This window comes from Podarcis cretensis (genome assembly GCF_951804945.1).
Source record: "Podarcis cretensis genome assembly, chromosome: 8".
In the NCBI taxonomy this organism is placed as follows: domain Eukaryota; kingdom Metazoa; phylum Chordata; class Lepidosauria; order Squamata; family Lacertidae; genus Podarcis; species Podarcis cretensis.
Window position 1 is genome coordinate 67134604 of NC_137177.1, and position 24441 is coordinate 67159044.

General features: G+C 45.5%; 1 protein-coding gene across 1 annotated transcript in view; it reads right to left on the bottom strand.

The window, feature by feature from the left end:
• Positions 1 to 23253, bottom strand: part of DNAJC11 (DnaJ heat shock protein family (Hsp40) member C11) — a 54364-nt gene extending 31111 nt beyond the window's left edge. Inside the window, exons 1-4 of the mRNA XM_079987029.1 lie at positions 23123 to 23253; positions 10334 to 10463; positions 6576 to 6649; positions 2159 to 2260 (exon numbers count right to left, since the gene is read on the bottom strand). Of these exons, the coding sequence (XP_079843155.1) occupies positions 2159 to 2260; positions 6576 to 6649; positions 10334 to 10463; positions 23123 to 23197 (381 nt within the window). The 5' untranslated portion in view covers positions 23198 to 23253. The remainder of the gene's footprint in view (positions 1 to 2158; positions 2261 to 6575; positions 6650 to 10333; positions 10464 to 23122) is intronic.
• Between the last annotated feature and the right edge of the window lie 1188 nt (positions 23254 to 24441).

Sequence of the window (24441 nt, forward strand, 5' to 3'; positions counted from 1 at the left end):
GACAATGATGGATATAAAGCACCAGCTGTTCAGGGGGGAAGAGGGGGGCAGATAATGAAAAGGAAAGGAAAGCCACATCTGAAAGACACTTTTTATTTGGGCAAGCTTTTAGCCGCAGGGAATCCACATTGGTGTTGTGTTATTTCAGCTGCGTGTTTATATCTGCAATATATTTGGCATTTTATACAACTGTTATCTTTTAGGATGCTGTACAATGCTCAGACTTGAAGATACGACCAAATATGAATATAAAAATACATTCCATAGTTTGAGAGAAGACTTTGAAGAGAGGAAATGCCGCTGTGTTCATCAGCCCAGACTGACTTCACCCGCCTGAGAAAGCTCAGGAATCTTTGCACCAGGCCACTGTCCAAAACATGTGACAATCGTTTAAGAAGCCAGGCAGTTACTGATCTGTAGCCATCTTGATCCAAGGAGGCTCAGGGGCTTTAGAAGGTTAGAGATGTTTGGCACCGATTTGAGTCTTAATGCTGGAGCGCTTCAAGACACATTAGTGCACCTAGATGCTGCAACTAATTGCGAACACAGCTGGGAGGCTAGATCAAGGAATCTGGGCCTTGAAACAAGGACATATCAGGGACTGAGACTAGATCCGGCTCAGTGAACCATTGTGGGCCTGGAAGCCTGACTCTCTGCTCTTCCTTGGCCAACATAGGAGTTTCTTCCTGCCTACTGCGTGCCATGATCCAGCTCATGCTACTGAACTTTGAAGTCCTGAACTAAAAGCTGCATGCCCCCCGCTGTCTCAGTAGTTCCAACCATGACCCTACATACCACAAGAAGGACTGGGGTGATGGGGATGCAAGCCCCAGCTCTGTACCACACACACTCCACTACTGTCTATTCTAATTAGCAGCAGCCCTCTAGAGCTCTGGTGTGTTCTGCTGAAGATGCTAGGGAATGAATTTGGGGCCTTTGGCATAGAAAGCAGGTCCTCCATCACCAAGCTAGGTGCCATCCAAGACCCAGTTAAGCCAGTATGCCAAGAGACTGGGAGCACTGGCCCAAGGGATGCAGCTGCAACTCTGCAGCATGTGACTAGAGGCTGCATTTGGCCCGGGGCAGAGGGAAGAGCGAGAAGATTGGCAGATGTCTGTTTTACAAACCAACACTGCACCTACACAAATCCATGGCACACATGGGAAAGGGTCTCCCTGCATTGCTGCTTCTGGCTGACGTTTTGACAGCTTTAAAATACACAAGCCTGAAATACGAAAGTGCCTGGGTTTATTGGTTCTTGAGCTGGGAGCAGCTTCATCGATGACGGCCGTTTGTCTGAGAGTATGATTAAGTTATTTCGAAAACGGGCCCTCGCTGTGCCTCTGGAGAGATTCCAAACTTTCTGCACTTGTTTTGAAATTTTGAGTTGCTGCTGGAAGGTTCCTGTGACTTGGCACGGCTGGGTACTTCTCCTGCTTTGACGCCTCCCAGCTCAACTTGGGGGGCATCCTGGGCTGCAACGTTGCTGCAGAGCAGCAGGCAGTGAAGAATGCTGATCCAAGAACTGTGAGGTTTCACTCAAAAGCTCTCAATGCACGTGCATCATTCTGTCCTCCACCCTTAATGCCCAACCATTCCTGCCTGTTGCCTCTATTCTTCCAGCTCTGCCCTTCTTCATACAGTTCTGGCTCCTACACCTGGAACTCCACCCCTCGACACCTAACTGCATGGTGTGATCCCCATCTCACAGTCTCAAAACCTACATTGTCTGTAACTTAACCTTTTTTCTTTTTGGCCTAACTGCTTCATCCTTATTCCCAACCAAAAATGCATTGGCTTACTCACATTTAAACCTTGGTGCTGCCAACCCTCCCTTCTGTTGTTTTCCTTTGCTTGTGGACACTTACTAGAGAGCAGGCATGTGGTGCTACTTGGAGAGGAATATGAAGACCACATTGCAGAGTCAGGAGGCAACATTCACATCATGATGGTTGAGCTTCTCCAGGACCAAGTGTGTGCCCTTCTGGAAGTCTCATCTCACCTTTCATGCATTAAGGAAGTACCATAACTATGACCACAACATCAACCTAGACACACACACACACACACACACACACACACACACACACACAAGCTCCCAGCACCTGCTATCTCAGGAATACTTCCTCCAGGCCAAGAGGGCACTCTAGCCTTTTACCTTGGGGTTAGTCCGCTGCTGAAGCCTCCTCTCTTCCCTCTCTCTCTGCAAACGCTCAAATTCCTCCCTGATCTCAGCAGGCGTCCTCCTCCTTTCCACCACCTGCGGGAGAAGGAATCAAGCATTTAGAGGTTATTTGGCAGCAGGACAGCCAGCAAACAAACAAACAACTGTGGGGCGTTTAATCAGAGATGCAACTGGAAACACTCGAGGGCTTTTAACTCTCTATAGACAGGCAGGCTCGGAAGGGCTTTCTGTTTCCTTTCTTCACGCTGCAACATTCTCTCTCTTTCTGTGTCGTTCCCTCCTAGACAAAAGCACAGAGCTTTTATTGTTTTATTTAGAGTTACCAGTTACACTCCTGGCGCCCGGCTTCGTAAAAACAAATGCATGCAATATGAAACCCTGGCAACCCTAGTAGGGAGCCCACACAAAACATGACGTCCATTGAACTGACAGTGTACCAGCATAATATAACAAAACAAGGAGCACCATTCCAAAGAGAGACAACTGCTCAGTGCAGGATATGCTGGCACCCAGATAAATGAATTGCAAGCAGTAAGTTGAGGTTCTTCAGTTTCCTAAGAATCCATCTTACACCAGCAACTTTTTTTGTCTTTCAGGCCATAAATGACAAAGCAGGCACAAATTACAATAATGGCAGCACACGAATGCATTCAAACATGAGGTTGCTTTGCTGAAGCTCAACAGGTCTGGATCCAGTCAGTTCATGTATGGGAAACCACCACATGTCCCCAAATGCACCTCCCTATGTTCTAGCATGGAAGGAAGGTAGGGTATAAATATAAGTGAATCTAAGGCCAGCAGCACAAGGCCAATTTCACAGGCACCGGGGGTTTTGCACTTGTGATAACAATCCTCACTTTTTAGAGTATTTTAAAGAAGAAAGTATCATAACTCAGTGGCAGAGCATCTGCTTTGCATGCAGAATGTCACAGGTTTAACCCCTGGCATCTCCAGGAGAGCTGCTGCCAGTTGGTGTAGACAATACTGAGCTACATATACATACTGTCTAAGGCAGTTTCCGATGTTTAAAGTGCTTCGTCTACATTTTCTCAGGAATCTGTACAACCCCACAAGTGACATCAATACTATCTTCCCCAATATTGCAGATGTGGCATGCCTGCGGCTGCTGCTGCTGGTGGGGCTTGTCTAAAGGGACCAAGTGAGTTCATGGCAAAGGTTAAATTGGGTTGTATCCAAGGCTAGCCCTACACAGAGGAGGCCCACTGCATACAACTAAGCTTAGGTCCATTAATTTCAATGCCCTACTCTGAGTAGAATTTGGTTGGATACAACCCTTAGTCACTACACAAGGTTAACTCTCCAAACATGTACCTATAAGACTGCCTAAGCTAGCCGTTTCTTAAGACAGCAACCAAGGCCACAACAGCTTTATTTGACAGGTGGAGATTTGCCTTTCCTAAGGAAGGAGCTGCATTCTGAGTGCCATGGAAATGTAATTTCCCCCGGAAGAGAAACATTTCCTTGGCTGCAGAGGCCACCAACTCTGAAGACAGGTTGTAGCAGAAACTTTAAGAGGCCTGAGTTTGGGGAAGAAATCACATCCATTCTCCCTACCCCCAATACCAGGTTCTAAAACTATTTGATGGAAACGAGGGGATTAAATCAGCTGAGTCTGGCAAGGCCAGAAGGGGTGAGATTTGTTGTGGAGAATCCGAACCGCTTAACCTCTGCAAACCTGAATTAATGACTTTAAATTACTTTATCTCTGACATTCCTTGTGGCAGGAGGAAGCAAAAAAATGGCTCCAAGGGTCTCCATTCACTCAATTTCTAGGCATCAGATTATAGAGCAAGTTGCGCATTCCAAACACATCTGACAGGGCTAACTGCAAGGTCAAGAACACCTGCCCCTTGGCATCCCAATGAGGCCAGCAAGAGCTTGATCCGTCTTCCGTGTTCAATGCAGTGGTTTTACTGGATACTTTTTAAAAACAGGCTTTCGATTTGTTCTTATTTGTTACATGTTGTATCTGGGTCCGTTCTCCAAAAGTGGCTTTTTCACCTCTCAGACACCATGTGAGCTAAGCAAGCCTGGGAGGGAGGTTTGCTGTAAGCCGAACAGACACAACCCGGGTTATCTGCACACAAACTGGGGGCCACATCCTTTGTCTTTCACCACCATTGTTTACTGCCTCAGCAGCTAGGCATAGATTCAAGTCTGTCCACTAGCTTACAATCTAAACGGCAGCAGACTGGGAGCGGGGGCTGTTAGTTTGCTACTGAAAACTAGCGAGGGAAAAATGCCAGATTATAATTGCAAGTTTTTAAAGGGTGAGGAAATGTAAAGACAACTTAACAAAGCTTTGAAACTGTTACACGCAATATTTAAGAAACACTTCCAGTATTCTGAGTGTGACTATTTTTGCTGCTGCTACTGTTCTGTCATTTTATGATAAATCATATTATCAGTGTAGCATTCTTTCTGGTGTATTATTGTTGCAATTTTTTCCCCATACATACGTATTCTCTATTCTGGGACCTTGAGGTGAAGGGTAGATTGCAAATGCTTCAAATAAAATGGAAGGATAAATAGAATTATAGGGAAATAATAAGATCCAGAATTTGCTCTCACAAGAAGCAGTGCTAGCCGCAAACATGGATGCTCTTAAAAGGGGGGTTAGACAAATCTGTGGAGGATAAGGACTAGATGGGCCCTTGGCCTTATTCAGCAGCAAGGCTCTTCTTAGGTTCTCATAACATTTTCTGCTCATTGTTTAGATGGTATTGCCACCCAAGTTTTGTTCCAGCAACTACATTCCCCTCTCTTCACGCCTCCACTTTAAGCTCCTTGTACTGTATGTACTTTCCAGTGTCTCCACATCCAATGCTCATCTAGAGCAACCTTCTCTCTCTGCTGGTTCCTCTCTGGGGCCTTTGCTATACAGGGCCCAAACTTCTTGTCCGGACTAAAACAGCACTCTCAACTCCCCCTGTGCCCTTTTCTCTCTCTCTGATTGATGCTCTCTCCCTTTCCTCCCCCAAAGCTGCTAATTTTAAATAGTTAACTTTCAAATTCTGTACGACACTTAGCAATTTCAGGAACTTAGTCCATAATAACCAGCCCAAATGCTCTTGAAGGTACCAGCCCAAATGCTCTTGAAGGCAGGGGGATCAAGAGTGAGTGGCTAAGAATTTGCACTGCATAACAAATAAGCCATAATAGAGAAGATTACCACCCCAGGCCCCTCACACACAGCCCTGGTGCTGCTCCACACAGACCCCTTCCTCACCACTTCCCTTTCACCAGCAACTATACCAACATTGACAGGAAAGAAGCAAAAGGCAAGAAAGCTTGAGGGCTCTGAGCACAGGAGTACAGGAAGCTGCCTTATACTGAATCAGATAACTGGTCCACCTAGCTCAGTATTGTCTACACCAATTGGGAGCAGTTTTCCAAAGTTTCAGGCAGCAGTCTCTCCCAAGCCTATCTGGAGATGCCAGGGATTGAACCTGGGCCCTTCTGCATGCAAGGCAGATTCTCTACCCCTGAGTTCCGTCCCTTCCCCATGGAGAATATTGGTAGATGTTTTAAAAAGTAACACCAACTGACTCCCCAGAGTGAAAGCTATTACTGAAGTAGGGCAGGATCTATATTAAACAATTCATCCTGCAGCTGCAGGAACACAGAACCAGCCTTGATGGTGGCTCCATAAAACAAGCTCTGCTGGTTAGGTTTGGCATCAGAGTATGAGTCATGCGATGAAGCTTGTTTTTATCTATGGGGCACTATTCCTGTACAGTATAACATCTCTGAGTAAATATGGAGGGGGGGCACTTTGTGTACCTAACAATGAAGGCAGTGAAGTCAACAGATGTTCTTATCACGATTAGATCTTAGGCTACGACCCTGATGAATGAGAAACCTAGGATAAATGAGGGTGAGGTAGGATTGATGCACTCTGTGGCCAAGCTCCTCTTCAGGGAGTTGGGAGCCTCTCTATCCACAGCACCGCATTTCCAGGCTCAGAGTGACTGTACCCCCAAACCAAGGGTAAAACAAATATTGCTTCAACACACTCAATGGGGCAGAGGGAAAGAGTGACCAATTAAGCAGTGGCAGGTTTTGATTTCTTCTGTTGTTTAAACACCACAGCACTGCCACACTGAAGAAACTCAAAAGTCACTTCTCAGTTAATGTTGGATCAGCTTGATGTCCAAGCTGGAGAGCAGGAAAGGATTTTCCACTGGATAGAGAAGGGCATCAACTGTCAGAGGTGAAAGCCTGAGCTTGTCCTGAGTAACATGGGCACAGGAGTCTTTGCATACACCTTCAGTTTCTCATGTATAGCCCAAACAACACCAATGAAAGTGGCTGAGAGGATTCCGAGACTGAACAACTTGCAGGTTCTATCTGGCTGCAATGGTCTTACCTCCCATCCTTCCATTTCGAGGCCTCTCTTTCCATATATGTCATAGATGGCTCTTGTCTGTGGGTCACTGAGCACTGAAAATCAAAACCAAAACATGTTCAGAGCATGCCGCAGTCAAAGCAGAGTTCAGACAGAAGTACACGCACACACACATGCACACATAAACATACTCTCCAGCACCTTCCAAATACATTTTCAGGAAACCTAAAACCAAGTCACCAAACACACATTCCACAAAGACAATGTGGCCACCTCAAGCTCACTGCCAAATATGCCTATGTGACACACCTCTTTGCATACCTAGATTTACATTTTTAAATGCATGCACCTAGAAAACAAGCTGGGAGGCAGGACCTCTTCGCAGGAGAATGCCAAGCGCGTTTCTAGAACAGATTTTTCAAAGCACAACTCTTGGAATGCAAAGGGTTGAGGATTTCCCCCTACACAGACATCACCCATTTCAAGGTCTCTGCTGGATTTCCCTCCCGCTCTTCAAGCGTGTTCCCATGCATCACAAGGCCTAATTAAGAACGCTGTAAACGATTCCGCCCACGTCCAAGCCTAATGGGAGGAAAGGAATGCTGACCATTCAGAAAACACCAGAACCAAATTTCTTTAGCTAATCTCTGGGATTTAATAAAAAATCATTTATTCACCATTTCACTTTAGCTTCCCTTTGGGCCAAACCGCTGGGCGACGAGGACTGCTGGTGCTGCAGTTTTTCTACTGGGGTGGGGGTAGAATCCTGCAAGCTCCTAATTCACTTAAGTTTCAGTTACTTCTCCCCAAATTTCAAAAAATGCTGCAAACAAACTATCAATAATTCAGACGCATGCAAGATTCATTCAACCAAACCCAGATAACAGAATATAATCAAAAGGGCAACAGTTTCGATGAAAGACGGAGCGGAAACACACACAGCCCATCTGCCTGTGACTGCAGAGCTGAGAATCTGGAGAGATTGCATTATCTTGACTATGCAGATTTATCACCCAACACACTCCAGAGTTTCCTGATGGCTATTAACATCTATTTTTTTTGGCAACAACCCCCACCCCCGGCAAACTGAGATAAGAGATAAGCTTTTACAGCAGATTGGGGAAAGTCTTTATTTCGGAGAGGAACATCTTCTTCTATACTTAGTTAAGTCTAATTATAGGAGAATTGCATGCCAAGCATAGCAAACAGCATCTCGAGTGAATTATAGCCCATACTTTCGCTGGTGGAAGAAATTCTCATCTCCCCTGTAATCCTTCATGGGAAGCAAAACCAGCCTGATGAGAAGCACTTACAGTTACGACTGCTTCAGATGACTATTTCAGTGCTGACACAGTTGGATTTTTTTTACATTTCCTTTCCACATCATGAACTTCTGTCTATTTTTTGTGCCGAGCAAAATAAGAAACAAAAACTAAAGAAAAAACCCCCAATGCCCCTATTCTGCAATTACACATCATCCCTGCATCTGCCACCAAAAGAGCTCACCAAGGAATCTGGTACTCACAAGGCAGCTCTAGATAAGAAAAGGAGGATGTGGTTGCAGTTGCACATAACAGGGAGTCAGTGGGGTGGGCAGACTATGTTCTAATGCTAAGTGGAAATCTGGGTAACCTTGGAGGCCTCCCTCAACTTCAGTTCTGCTGCCTGTCTAACAGAAAGCTCTCACCTTGCAAAGGGTTCCGAGCATGCTCGGCTGACTGCTTACAACAGGGGTGTGGAATTGGATCTGAACAGGGGACCAGAGCATTATCTCCCCTATCCCCTTGCAGACCACACTTCAGCAGGAAGGTGCGGTCACCCAGTTGCCAACCACTGGCATGACATCAGGTGGCCCATTTTAGCTCATGTGGTTTGAAATCAAACCACTGCACTCTGCAAGACCTGAGCATGAGCAGATAGCCAAAGCCTGTGAAGTACTGTGTGTGATAGTGGGTGCTGCTAACAGGCAGTGCCCACAATCCTCTTTCTGGTCCACCTGTCAAAAATCACACAGGTTGCCAAGTTTAGGGCAGGTGGCAGTCATTCAGTCAGAGCAACCTCATGGACCATGTTCGATTTACAGACCAGAGCCTCCCTGCCCATGGCTTGCAGCAAATCCCAAAAGAGCAGAGTGCTAGTCCTGTTACAACCAGCACAAACATGAATTCTCCAGCACCTTAAAGACTTAAAGAGATCCACTGAGGTGCCAGCTTTTGTGGACTAGAGTCTGCTTGCCCATGCAAGGCTGCCATCAGCACCTATTGCACTGATCTCCAATTGGTGCCAAGACATGGAAGGGTGTAACAAGAAAACCAGTGTGGTGCAGCTGACAAAAGCACTGGACTTTAACCTTGCAATAGCCCTATAGTATGACACTTATGTTCTCTGCACCAAGCTGCTGGAAGGAAGGTGGGGTGCTGAAGAATATATAAATATACCTGTCTTTGGACTATACTCGTTCAGGGTTATAATCTTTAAACAGTGCTTTCGGCTTTATAAAAACTGTCCCAGGACCTCAGAAGGGGGCTTGGGACATGAAGCCTCCCTTGGACCAGGGAGATATACTTTTGGTGCATAAACACACAGTTCTGGGGTGGTCAAGAGAAAACCACATGATTTGAAGGGTGGTGTCCCTAGGAATCTGTCAAGCAACAGAGGGATTAGTATAGGCAGCGACCATTTTGTGTGTGTTCAATTGGCACATGACCGCCAATGTACATGTTTTCTGGCCCTTTGGCTTATGCGCGCTCCACCAACATGCGCAAAGACCCGGAATAAAACCCCTGTGCAAATGGGGAGTTGCCCATATAGCAAGGGAACAAGGATGAAAGTACCTCTGGGGAAAGTTGGTGTTTCCTCACCCTGCTTACTCCACGCTCTTGAGATTCAGCTGAAGATCTCCTGGGAAATGCTGCTCCCTGCCCACAGAGCAAAAAGTCCTCCACCAACTTGATGCAGACATTCTGACACAGCCTGCCTCCTACCAACCATGTGTGTTGAGATTCTGTCCCATAATGACCAAATGCTGGCTCATGTGCAGCAGAGGATCGCTGATCCTACATATGGAAGCCTCAGAGCTGTTGGATTGGAGAGTGGTATGAGGAAGGCAACTGACTGTGCAAGTTAGCAGCATCTTTGTTCAAGCACTGCATGGCCTTACAAGCTGAAAGCGAAAAACTGGTGTTGGCTGCTGCACAGAGAGGTTAGACTGGAAGTTGCCTAGAGAAGCATGCTTCTTCAGTCTTACTCCTGGCTTTCTAGTCTAGTTCGCTACTAGAAAAGAGGATTGACTAGCTGGCATTAAGAGGTGGTCACTTCAAAACCCTTCCATGTCATACTCATAGAATGAGACTCCGTGGTCAGAATCTTTATTGGCTTGTTAGTGTATATCCTTGGGACCCACCAAAACCACATATATGTTCACTCATAGGAACATACTGAATCGGGCCAATGCTTCATCTAGCTCAGTATGGGCTACACTGACTGGCAGCAGCTCTCTGGGGTTTCAGGCAGGTTTCTCTCCCAGCCCGACCTGGAGATGCCAGGAACCGAACCTGAGACCCACCACATGTAGTAGATGCTCTACCACTGAACTACAGCCCTTCCAACGACTCATTTGTCAAAAACTGATAGTCCAGGTATTGATTCTCTCATATGAAAATGAAAAAACCAGATACTGCCTTTAACAGCAAAAAGACTCGCTGTCTGGATTCCAAGCTTTAAAATCCATTGGCAGCTGCTGAGCCGAGAATGGCTGTGAATCTCCGGCATCCACTGACCTTCATAAGCCTGATGGAGAAGGTTGAAGAGCTGCTCGGCCTGCCTCTTGAGCTCTGGGTCCCTGTGCTTGTCAGGATGGTACAGCATACACAGCCTACGGTAGGCGGCTTTCAGCTCTTCCTGAGAGGCCTGTGAGAAGAAAAGAAATCCAATTATAGCACAATCAATGCAGTTAAGCCGCTATCATCTCAAAAATCTGCCCAGAAACGGGAACCCATCAGACGCACTCCGGCGCGTTCTGTTCTGCAGATCGGGAAGCATAATGAAGCTGTGATTTGCTAGGACCGCTTCTCTTGGCATGGTGCAAGAAACCACCAGTCTGGGGCATTAATAATCATAATTTATGTAGCACAGTTCGAGCATTCAAAGCACTCACAATTATCTCAGTATTCCTTACAACAGCCTCCTGGAAGCTCAGCCAGCCAGTACTCTGGATAAAAGTGCCATCAGCATGTGTGGGGCTTTACAAAGCACAAGACAACAGGGCTCTGCCCCGGGAAACATAAAATCTAAAATAACTGTTCTACTATAATGCTGTTCTTTTGTTTTATTCTAGTTTATAATTTAAAACTGGTTTTATATCTTTGCAAGCCATTTTGCATGCACCTTGTTCTAAAAAGCAGGCTATAATTAACAAAGATTTTGTTCCAAGCGGCAATGAAGATTCAGAAGTTGTGCTGGTTCAGGGCCCTCATAACCTTTATGGCCCTTGTGCCACAGAAAGGGACACTGGAGGGGTAAGGGCCCTGCTTGAGACATGCTTGTGAACAGTCTTTTGCCTGTGGCAACTAAGAGTCAGCTCCAAAACTCCTAATGGCTGCACCCAAGAGGCTTCATATAAATGTAAAACAGCATTGGGGACAAGATTGTACCTTGTAGTGCATCACAGCATGAAGACTGTGGAGCTGAAACACAGTCTCTCAGTGTTACTCTCTGGAAAAGACCCTCTAGGTAGGAGTGGAACCAGTGTAAAACAGTGTCCCCTGATATTCATCCCACAGAGCCAGTCCAGCAGGATGCCTTGGTCTAGTATCAAAACCCGTGGAGAGAGACAAAGAAGCAGAAACAGGAATGCATTCCCCCTGTCCCACTCTCTATACAGGTTATCCATCCAGGTGACCAAGGCTGATTCAATTCCAAAACAGCACCTGAATGCAGAATGAAGTGGATTCAGTTACGTATTTTTCCATACATAAGAAAATGCTTTCTACTATAAACAAATTAGGCAAAAATTGGGTGTCGTCTTGTACACAGATAGTGAATGCAGAGAGAGGATGTGCAATTAATGGCAGCAGCAAGCAGGAGACTGGCAGCGGCGATTGGGCGGCTAACTGGTGACTGCGGCAAGGCCTGTTGGTGATTGGCTGTGGCAACTGGGCAGGCGACTGGAGGCTGTGGCGAGGTGGGCAGGTGATTAGCAGCTGCGGCAAGTGGGCTGTTGGTGGCAGCAAGCGGGCAATTGGCGGCTGTGGTGAGGTGTGTGATCAGCAGTGGCTGTGGCAAGCAATCAGCAGTGGTGGGCAGGCGGCTGAGTGATTGGCGGAAGTGACCTCCCCAACTCCCCAAAAGAGCTAAACAACGTAATTTCTTAATTTTGGGTTAAAAAAAAATAGGGGTCGTCTTATACATGGGGTCATCTTATACATGGAAAAATATGGTAATTCCTCCAGGAACTAACTTCTTGGCCAGCACCTTACCCAAGAAAGGGTATTTTTTTATGGGTAGTAATTGTTATAAACCACAGGATCCAGGGTGGGTTTCTTCAGAAGCAGGCGCACCACCCACCGCCTGCTTAAGTGGAGCGGCACCACTCCCTTATGTCAATAAGCCTTCACCATACCCTGGGCCCATCTGGTCAACCCTTCCTGACAGGCTTTTACTAGCCAGGATGGGCAGGGAACAAGAGAGCAGGAAGCCAGTCATTGCAAGAACGCTGCATACATTATCAGGTCAAGTAAAGTGACACTGATTCCTCGGTGAAGGCACTGCATTGGACACTTCAACTGGAGTAACATTTAAGGCACTATGGGGATGGGAGGAACTCAGCAGAAGCACATTTGCTAGCCTTCAAGGTGAAGGCGAGGGTGCAAACTCTGGAACTATAAAGAATGCCTATTTGTTACAAAAGACCAAGCCAAATTCCTTGAAATTCACCATGATTACCCACGTGGAGGTACAGGAGCAAAAGAGAGGCTTACAAGTTTGAATGATTAACTTGCAACGATAGGGGCAGATCTTTTTTCAACACACAAATGCATTCTAACAATATACTTCCAAAGGCCTTCTGCCTGCTCCTTTTGATCAATGCAGAGCTGTTTAGCTCGGAAACAGAAGGTCAGGGTGCTTCACATATAAGGCTAATCCTCTCGCTCATGAACAAACACAGCGTATCAGCAAAAAACTGCAGTTTTTAATACATAAAGTGGGATTTGAGCCATTTCTGGTGACAAACAGGAATCGAGAGATTTCTTCTGTTTCTTATTCATACGTCTTGGTTCAATGACAAAGGAATTGGACAGACCTGCCTGGCTCCTGAGAACGCATTGCCCGGTGAAGGAGTCATCCTTCCTGAGCAACTGCTGTCTCTTTCCACTCTCTTGGTTATTAGAATTAAAGTAGATGAGAAGGGAGTGGAATTTCGAGCTCGGCAATGACCTTCTTTAATCAAATTAGTGATAAATGGCTTAATGTGCTATTGATTAAGTAATAGAAATGAGCAGTTCCATTTTTCACAAATATCATGTTCAATAAAATGTTAGATTGGGCCTTTCATCATAAGTGAATCACTAAGGTCATTGGTTCAATATTTCAAGAGTGATAACCTCTCTCCAGCCACCGCAGAAAATACTGACAACATTTCAAATTCTAATGAGATACATAAGTCACTAATAATGATATTTTAAGTTACATTCTTATTACTTAAACTTGGGGCAAAATTAAGAGGCACGCCATCATGCTATTCGGGGGATTAAACTCATTCATTTCACATCTCAATCATCCAGTTACATCTTCGCAGCATGTAAATCTATTACAGATTAAATGGCCATATACTAGCAAATTGCCAGAGACAGGTTTTAGACGTCCTTCTCTTCCTCTTCCCCAAGCCCATAAAGTTTAGTGACCTATTATTCTCAGATTAGCTAGTGCTCTGAAGAGCTGAATTTGCCCTATAAGAAGCTGGGTACAAAATATGGAAACAAAGGCCTACAAAGGCAAAGGAGAATTTCTCAATTTCAGCCCCAAAGTAAATTTAGTTATCTAGCAGAACTGGCTTTTGAAAGCCTCTAGAGAGCTCTGCTGAGAGTCCCTCAAGCCCTTAAGGGGACAGGAAAAGGACACCTGGGTACGGCTTGCTGCAACTACAATAACCCTGCAACTTACATGCATTTAACTTGTGCACATTCAGCTCTACAGACTTGGCAAAAAAAATTAGTAAAAGCAGTGGAAACAAGGCAAGAAAAAAGACTTTGGCAATCCCACCCACCACTGAACCTATTAACGTTTTGACTATATGTGATTTTTGCTTCAGCCGTGATTCTGGGAACGTAACCTTTGTGTAAGTTGTAGACTTACTGCAAGATAGCTGAAAATTCATCTCAAAACCAGCCTTCCCAACCTGACACCTTTTGGAAAACAACTCCAATCAGCATGGCCTTGCTACCTAGGGATGATGGGAGTTGTAGTCCAAAGCATCTGGTTGGCTTCAGGTTGAGGAAGACTTTTTAGAAGTATATGTATCAGCCAGGTTTTCAGTTCCACTAGGGCAAGATTTGAGGGAGGAAGAAGCAGGGCTATGTTGAGTCTGGGTCACCTAAGTGGCTCCCACTGAGATCTATGGAGAAAATGGTTGCATTCTGAGACATAGTCAAAACAGAGCACTGGAACAAACACAGCTTCAATGACAATAGCATCTCAAGCACATTCACATCATGCAAACATAAGAGGGGAAATAAAGTGCTATACTACTTAGAGACACTGTTACAGGACAGGAGGGGAATCAAATCACAGGTACTCCATTGTAGAGGGAGTCATACATCACAAGCACCTCTGAAGGTCATTTTGCTAGCATATGTTCTGCTCAATTTTGGAGGGGAACAAAAAAACCCTTTAACTCTATTTCAGTGAGCAATACAGAATTACCCCTAAAACTCATATATAGCTGGTACCTAACCTCTAGGAAGCTGGCAATAATCCATCTTGGTGCTTCACCACATTGCTGGAGGGGCTGCCCTACACCTGGTACTCCTTTGCTCTCAGCATTTCTCCTGCAGAATCAAGTTGACTCGACCTCTGATATCTAAAGCCACATTGTGACTCAAGATAGACCTTGTCAGCAAGTGGCTGTAATCTGTTGAGTACCACATGGTACTCCTGAGTACTGTGAAGAAGGCTGTCTTCACAGTACTCAGCAGGGAGATTCCACAGTAGTTGTTGCAGTCATGGTAGTCACTTTTGTTCTTGTAGAAGGTCACAATGTTGGAGTCATGCATGTTTTGTGGCATGGATCCTAATTCCTAACATTGCAAGAGAAGACCGTAGAGGTGTATCATGAGAGAAGATGGCTTTCAGCAGTTCTGTTGGGATTCCGTCCTGTCCTGGGACTTTCCCACATGCCAGAGAGTTGATGGCATTCTTCAGCTCATTGAAGGAGGGGCACCCAGCTCTTCCAAGACAGGCAGAGATTGGATACTGTCTATTACGATGTCAGAGACCATGTTTTCCCAGTTCTTGATAGTGCTCTGCCCATCGCTTCATCTGCTTGCTGCGGTCTGTGATGATCTCTCCCAAGAAGGTTTTCAATGGTACAGTTTTTTTCTGATTGTTGGTCCAAAGGCTTTCTTCATGCCTTTGTACATTTTGTGAGTATTGCCGCTGTCAGCAGCAAGTTGAATGCTCTGACACAGCTTTAGCCAACAGTCATTGGCAAACTATCTGGCAAATCACTGGGCATTGCTCCTTGCCTTTCTCAGTGCAGCAAGCATCTTCTTGCAGGGCACATGCTTATAGTTCACAAGAGCCTCGTGCTTTGCAGCAATAACAGGCTCCATGTCCTTAATGCCAGCCTTAAACCAGTCAGGGATCTGCTGCTCTCTTTTGCCAAGAGGACATAGCTGTTTTATAGGTTGCCTCTTTGATGTGGTTCCACCTTACGTCAATGCTATCTCTAGATTAGTTCAGTAGTGCTTGTTCAACAGAATCAGAGAAGCACTCACTCACAAAGTCTGGGTATGACTGTTCTGGCAATGCAGTATAGATCCTCTTCGGCTAAATAAGAATCTTCTTGCCACCAGGGAGTGAATCCGTGTCACTGTTGACACTTTGGTAGCTCCATGTGACACCAACAAAGCTTAGTGCCAATTGCCTGGTGACAATCAAGTTCAGCTGGTGCCAGTGGCCTGCCCTTGGAGGTCTCCAGGACGCTCACTGTTTTGCCTTGGTAGAGAAGAATGTGTTCGTGAAGCAGAGGCTATGGTACGAGCACAGCTCAAGCAGCCTTTCTCAGTTCACATTCATGTTGCCAATACCAAAGTGGCCAATGCAGTTGTCCCATGTGTGACCTTCGTTTCCAATTCTGGCTTTAAAATCTCCCAGCAGAAATAGGTGTTCTCAGGCTGGGACCCGCCTGGCAGCTTGGTCTAGTGCCTCATAGAACTGGTCCTTGATATGTATATCAGAGTATATAGTGGAAGCGTAAATGCTCGAGAAGTTAACTGGACCAGGGTAGTTGAGAGACAGAGAGGAAGCCCTCAGTTGGCAATTCTATCATAGACAAAAGTGAGTTTCTCACAGCAATGCTTATAGCTTGAATTTGTGGTTCTTCTGAGGCCTCCTTGCCAGAAGGTGTGTTTCTTCTCTGCCATTAAACATGAGTCTGGTCTCCTGTAAAGTGGCAATGTCAATGTTGAGTGTTTTCAGCTCACAGTCAATGATGGTCATCTTCCATGAGTCACTAACTTGCAGCAGATTGGTGGGCAAGCCAGGACACATGACCATGACGTTCCAGCTTGCTAGGCACAAGGGGGGTTGTTTCTTTTCTTTGTTGTCTGGTGCAGTGGTTTGATCCGCTCATTGAAGAAGAGGAGTTTGGATTTGATATCCCGCTTTATCACTACCCGAAGGAGTCTCAAAGCGGCTAACATTCTCCTTTCCCTTCCTCCCCCACAACAAACACTCTGTGAGGTGAGTGGGGCTGAGAGACTTCAAAGAAGTGTGACTAGCCCAAGGTCACCCAGCAGCTGCATGTGGAGGAGTGGAGACACGAACCCGGTTCCCCAGATTACGAGACTACCGCTCTTAACCACTACACCACACTGGCTCTCATTGAGTGATACTCTGAGCTCGGAGCACCCATTGGCGCAAGCAGACAGTGGTGGGTCAGCACCTTATTGACCGGAGGCTGCCCAGCTTAAGGTGGGCAAAGTGTTAGAAACAGATATGAAAGCTAGGAGCTAAATGGTACCTTAATTCTAGGTTATGGGCTTAACAACGGAATGTCTAGGCGCACTTTTTTATAACAAGAATACAAAGCAGAAAATGAATGAACTGCAGCTAAAATATTATGCTCATTTTTCACATGGTCTATCTAGTTCTTCCCCTGCTCACCCCCTAATAGTCTTAAGAGGGTCTCTTCTCCAGTCTTCAGAAAGTAGCTTAAAGTGGGGAGAGAAAAAAAGGGCCTCCTTTCCTTCCACTCTGAAGTTTTAATCTGAAATCTTAGGCGCAATATTGCATCCAGAGCTCAGAAACTGCTCACGCTAATGAAATTCTGTCGCAAAATGCGCGCCTAGAACAATGGGAGTTTCGAATGCTGGATGGGCAGTAGCTGACCAGTGAGACACAATAATTTCTCCCACTGATGAAAGTGTGTCTCACTGGTCAGCTACTGCCAAGCCCACCACATTCCTTAGACTACAAAAGAGCATGATGGCTCCTAAACTGAGGCCTACTAAGACCCCAGAAGTGACTTGAGAGGCTGATGTTGAATAACTGGTTTGCAAAAATGTTACAAATTAACAAAACGATCACTTGGAATGTGGACTGTTTTCTTTTTAAGGCTTTCAGGGAAAGAGAAGCAATTACCTTCTTAAATCCCTTCCCCAAAGTCATCCTTCTGAGCTGGAATCGCCTGGAAGTTGTACCTTGGTTTGGCCTTGATTTATGAGCTACCCAATTAAATGATCTGTCATAACACTCTTACATTTTGAAAGGACAATGACAAGTCCCATTTCTCAGTTCACATATATTTCACGTTTTCATCTCTGTTGGCAAATCACCTGGGAATCATGGAAATGAGTCCTCCCCACTTCACTACCACCACCACTGCCTTTTCCATTTAATAAATGTGGTTTGTGTTTCTTGTGTTCTAAATGGAAACAAAATTAACAACTATACGAAACATAACATTGACAAAATGTTTTGCCTATACATCATCATGAATACAGATAGCATTCTGGGAACTGGCATTTTTTTGGTATTTATAAAAAGGTTTTTTAACTGGCCTTTTAGGTTACAGTCCTTCTAAAATGAATCAGAAAGATTTGTTCATAAAAATCACTTTTTGTTTGTATAGCAAACTATTCACCAGTTAATGAGCAGACACAAGTAAAGTTCAAGGAAGCGCTAGCCCTGTTGCCTGAAGCAATGGAGAACATCGTGAAGACCACTATCAGCTCTCCCTGCCCTTCATCTTCTCTTCCCAAAGCTCTTTCATCCAAACCCGTCAGCATCCAGTTCACCCTCCCTCTGATATCCTCTACTTTGTCAAGTGAAGAACAGAGCTGAACTATTATTTCTCATGATCTGGACACTTTGCTTCTGTTATCACAGCTTAAGGATGCATTAGCTATTTCAGCAGCCATGCTTCACTGCTGATTCATGTTCAGCTTGTGATCAACTAAAGACATCAAGATGCTTTTCACGTATACCACTGCAAAGCCAGGTCCCCCTATTCTGTACCTTTGCCTTTGATACTTTGCACCTAGTTGCAGGACTTGACATCTATCTCTGTTGAGTTTCATCTTGCTGGTTTCTGCACAAGTGTTCCAGCCTGTCAAGATCATTTTGAATCTTGATTTTGTTTTCTGCAGTGTTATCTATTCCTCCTGTTTTTGTGTCACTTGCAAATATGATAAGCATTCTCTGCTCCTTCAGCCAAGTTTATAAAAAATGTTCAACAGAACAACGCCTAGGACAGTGTCTTATGGCCTCACTTAACTTGCATGACAGCCCCAACAATGACTGCTGTTGTGAAAGCAAAGTAGAAAACAGTTTAAGTATTGTATATAATAGGCAGCACCCTTGCCAAGCACTGTTTTAGTCTCAATGCAAGTTAAGCATAAAAAAGCCAATTGCCAAAGTTTAGGCAGAGAGGAGGGAGTTTTTCCTACTGCCACTGAAACCTATCAATATATACCCAAGAAAAGAATTGGTGGCTAATAGGCACCATGGAATAATAATGGCACAAGAACAAAACCATTAAGTCAGATTTGGCAACAACATTAAGTTTTCCTTTAAAACAAGCTTCTAGTGCATCTTTATGAACGACATGATTAAGTTGGATCTGACCTATGAACCACAGCATCACATTGTGTCAGTCTTTAAAGTGCTATGGCTGCTATTTTTCTTGCAATCTTGGTACAACTTTGAAATCAACCCATATTAGATGGCTACACTATCAAAATAGCTTGAGAGAGAAGAGAGCAATCTTACAAAAAAATTAATAATGGAAAGCAGCCTAACAGCTGTCTTACACACTCAACTCTGTGATTGTTTTCATTTCATTTTTGCTTCCATAGCACCAGGGAGTCACTCTGGTCCGTGGGACTGGATTCTCCCACCCACCCCTTTCCCCACTCCAACTTCCATGTGCTCAGCATAATCACCCATTGTTTCTTGGCCATTTCCTCACCTGGCAAAATCACATAAATGATACTAAGGGATGGATATAAGCAGCTACTAAAGGACACCACACTGGAATGGTACATTGCCCTACCAGCGCTGTCCCTCTACAGCATTAAAGGCCCCATCCACAAGGAAATGCTGATAGCTTAGGAGGGAGATGCCAGCATCCATCACTCTCTTGTCACCATTCTAAGTAAATCCTGCAAACCTTTTACTCTGGTAGCAGTCTCATGGCAGAGAATATGGAAGCACACAGAGTAATAAAAATAAAATAATGTAAGTTATGCACAACAACAGAAATCAAAGAGATATTCTGGGACAATATAGCTAGGCTCATGCCAAACACAAAGGCAAGGTATGCTATAAACCACAGTGTGTGGGTGTTGAAGTATTCCTCCAGTTTTCCTAAGGAGACTGAATAGAGGTGGTGGCACTGAACACGTATGGTTGTACGACCTAGCAGCTCAAGGTCACACCAGCACTGTACTTCTGATACTCTCCAAAATTGTGAGGAGCTACCATAAAATATGAAGGAAACAAAAGCATCCCTTTGAACAAGAGCCAGTCTAGGAAATGGTTGCTGTAGAGGCTGTGTTGGGGCTTGAGCGTGCAGCAGATGGTCAAAGGAAATTCACTGAAAGTGGTTGTTTAGACAGTTTGCTTGAGCTGCTCAGTTCATAAAATGTTTATTACCTTCTCCTATGGTTTTCTGGAACACTGCCTGTGATAATATCTGGATGGCTGAAAGACCATGGTTTTATTGCATCCAGCGAACCCAACCTCAGGCCATTTCTGTCTGGCCCATGCATTTCTACATTCTATCCTCTTTCCAAGGTAGTACATTCATGGCAATGTAAACTTTCCAGAGCTCTGTAGAAGCTGACCCTTATAGCTTTCCCGGAGAAGCAAGCTGACACAACAGACTGGGTTCTGAGATGTGAGGTTCTCATTTATGCAGTTCTCAAAAACAAAGGGGCAATGATGAAAGGGAGCCGCAAGCTTGGGCTTTTCATCACTTCTTTCTTCTTTCCAAAAGACTGCAGTGGTCTTTGGGGAATATTTATCAATGTCAAGATCGCTGCCATTATCAACCTTATTGTGGTGAAAATGCAAATGACATGAAGTTGCCTCCCCACTGTGTAGGGAGAAGAGGGAGGGGATGGACAGGGATATTTCCTTGTCTTTGAAAGAAATCCTCTGTAAGATTTTTTACTAGTTTTACAAACCTCTATGAAGCTTTACAGCTGTTTATAGCTCAGATACAATAAGCCCTTAATTTAAATCCCCAGAATATGAACCATCCCTCAGTGCTGTTGATGAAAAACTAAAGATGTTGAAGCCTCTCCAGTGATATAATGGATGTTTGTGCTAAGGTGGGGAATGCTTAAAATTAGCAAGAAATCCTAGACATGTTCACACATTTCAACTTGAAAAGTATTTCTGAATTGCCCAAATCAAGTCCCATTCCCCAGTGGGAAGCAGAGACTCCTAGCGTTACCTGGGATGCCTACGGTGGTAGCAGTTACCAGTTACCGTTACCCCATTGCTCTTATTTTTCTTGTTATCTAGGGCTGTTTCCCTTGTAATTTCCTGCCTGGCTGATCTCCACCTCACCCTCATATTCTCTATTGGGTGAGTTAGAAATGGGAAATCCCTTGCTACTGGATCATTTCTACTTAAATAAATACAAATCTTAACACCAGCAAGCACATGTGCTAATTAACAGATCTGAGGTCATAGTGGGGAACACAATGAAAATGTCAAATAGGGTAACCATAAAGATGAAGGAGCTGCAGTAACTCCACCGCAAAGGTTACAACATTTGGGACATTTGGTCTGATGAAAAAATGTGAGTTAAGAGGGAACATGATAGAGGTGTAAAAGAACAGAGAGAAAAATAAACTATTCCTCTCTCATAACACTAGAACTCATGAATATCCAATGAAGCTGAATGCTGGAAGATTCGGGAAAGATAAAATAAAGTACTTTTTCATGCAGCACATAGTTAAACTATGCAATTGACATTCAGAAGAGAAAGTGATGGCCACCAATCTGGATGGCTTTAAAAGATGGATTGGACAAATTCATTTAGGAGAAGACTATCAATGGCTACTAACCATGATGTCTATGCCCTCCCTTCTCAGTTAGAAGGCTGAATGCCACAGGAGGTGAGAATGCTCTTGTGCTTGAGTCCTGCTTGATAGCTTCCCATTGGGGAATCTGGTTGGCCACTGTGAGAACAGGATGCTGGACTCAATGGGCCATTGGCCTGATCCATTTTAAGAAGGACTTTAACAAAGTGGAGGAGGTGACTGTCAGGTGCAGGGATGTCAGGGAAACAAATCCTATGAAGAACTGTTTAAAGACTGGAGAACAGAAGATGAGACATGACAGTGCTTCACATATCTGTCATACAGCAGATGCAGCAGGCTTGCTAACTGTTACCTTTAGAGGCCAGGACTAGAACCGAGGGTTGGAAATTGGCTACTAGACAGGATGGTTCTACTCTGCCTCTATGGTTGGACGTAGCATGCTGGGAATTACAAAGGAGAGCGTTCTCATTGTACTCAGGTCTTGCTTGTGACCTTGCTATAGGCATGGTATGGTATGAGTTACTAACCCTGATGGTTATGTTCTGCCTCCACTGTTGGAGGCAGTAATGCTTCTGAGTACCAATTGCTGGAAATCACAGGCAGAAAGTTTTCTTGTGCTCGGGTCCTGCTTATGGGCTTCTCACATTCATCTGGTTAGCATTGGTGAGAACAGGATACTAGACTACATGGGCCATTGTGTGATTTTGATGCATTCAGAGTCCTTGGCATACATTTCCCCCTATAAATGCACACAGCAGTTTTGTAAAATAGGCTGGTGTGATTATCCCCATGTTGCAGTGAGTTGACTGTGGACAAGCATGGCTTGTCTTGGGTCATGTAGTGATGAGAAACTGATGAAGGCTAAGGCTATCAATGGCTAATAGGCACAATGACTATGCTCAGCCTCCATGGTCAGAAACAGTAATACTTCTTAACACCACTTTATGGGAATCACAGGTGCCGAGAATGCTGCTGAAACTGCTTTGAATAACAATGTTAATATAACATGCACTGTTTAAATTCTTAACTCATATTTACAACCTCTCCTTGTTGTTTTCAAAAATAAATTTTAATAGCAAACAAAGGTAGAAATTGCATTCGTGTCTCTCCTATAAGGAAAGCTTCCAGTGTCTGGGACTCTTCAGCTTAGATAAAAGGCAAGTATGAGGAGACATAAAATTTTAGAGAAAGTAGATAAAAGTTTTTCCTCCTCTCTCATGACACTAGAACATGAGGACTTCCAATGAAGCTGAATGTGGGAAGAAGATGCGCGACAGATACAACAAATGACTTCTTTACGCAGTGCACAGTTTTACTATGGAGCTGCCTCCCGCAGAAGGGCCAACTTGGATGGCTTTCATAGAGGAATCCGACAAATGTATGGAGGAGAGGGCTGTCACTGGCTACTAGCCACGATGGCTATGCTCTGCCTTTGTGGAGCTGCAATGCTTCTGAATACCAGTTGCTGGAAGCCACAGGAGAGCGGAGAGTTGCTCCTGTTGCATTCAGGTCCTGCTGGCAGGTTTCCCACTGGGGCATCTGGTTGTCCACTGTGGGAACAGGACGATGGGCTACATGGCCGGCCCTACGCCGCCTTGGCCTGGCGCTCCTGCTGCTGGACCTCTCCTGCGTCCTTCGCAGGTGCCCATTCTGTGACCCGCCCCTCCCCCGCTTCCCCCTCAGTGACTCGCCCGCTCCGCCTCTCCTACCCAGGCTTCTCCTTCCCCCCGAGCGGCTTGTGAAGGCCGGCCGCCTCCGCCACCGACACCACCGCCCCCACCGCCGGCGCCTCACCTCCCGCCGCACGTTCAGCAGCGAGTAATAATCCTCGTTGTCCGGCGCCTCATCCACTGACGAGGCCGCCGCCATCTTGCCGACCTCTCACCCGCACTCGCGCATGCGCCGGTGTGGTGGCGGCAGCCGGCCGCCCGCCGTCCGGGCCGCTCTAGGAAAGAGGAAAGCTAAAGGAGGCCTCTTGGCTGCAGCGCCCCCTGCAGGCACGCCTTTAGAAAAAGGTGGCAGGGAATGGAAAGGGGGAAACGCAAGACAGCGGCGAGAGGGCACAAGGTCGGGTGAGAAGGACCGCATGCGCAGAAGCGGGAAACGCGGAGGGTGAGGGGATGAGAGGCTCCTGAGAGAGCTTTTGAAGAGGCCACCTCGTGGATCTCGGCGCGCATGCGCATCGCCCCTACTGCTCTCTCTAGCTTCTAGTGGAAAGCGACGCACCGCCCTCTGGTGGGCGGGGATATTTGTAGCCCCGCCTCCCTCAGACTCAAACTGCAGGGAGGGTGTTAAGTACAGTATTGAGCAGTTTGGGAAAACATTCTAGCAAAATACATTAATGGGTTTTGGAAAATGAAGCATCAGTGATGCAGCCCAGTCAGTAACCAGGGATCTCTTCTGTAGCAGTTAATTAATGTGAATAATAATATTCATGATTTAAAAGATTTAAAATATACTAATAATAATTATAGGGGATGTGGGTGGCGCTGTGGGTTAAACCACAGAGCCTAGGACTTGCCAATCAGAAGGTCAGCGGTTCGAATCCCCGTGACGAGGTGAGCTCCCTTTGTTCGGTCCCTGCTCCTGCCAACCTAGCAGTTCGAAAGCACGTCAAAGTGCAAGTAGATAAATAGGTACTGCTCCGGCGGGAAGGTAAATGGCGTTTCCGTGTGCTGCTCTGGTTCGCCAGAAGCGGCTTAGTCATACTGGCCACATGACCCGGAAGCTGTACGCCGGCTCCCTCGGCCAATAAAGCAAGATGAGCGCCGCAACCCCAGAGTCGGCTACGACTGGACCTAATGGTCAGGGGTCCCTTTACCTTTACCTTTAATAATAATTATAATCAGCCCTGAGTGCTCACTGGAAGGACAGATTGTGAAGCTGAGGCTCCAATACTTTGGCCACCTCATGAGAAGAGAAGACTCCCTGGAGAAGACCCTGATGTTGGGAAAGATGGAGGGCACAAGGAGAAGGGGGCGACAGAGGATGAGATGGTTGGATAGTGTTTTCGAGGTTACCAGCATGAGTCTGACCAAGCTGCGGGGGGCAGTGGAGGACAGGAGTGCCTGGCGTTCTCTGGTCCATGGGGTCACGAAGAGTCGGACACGACT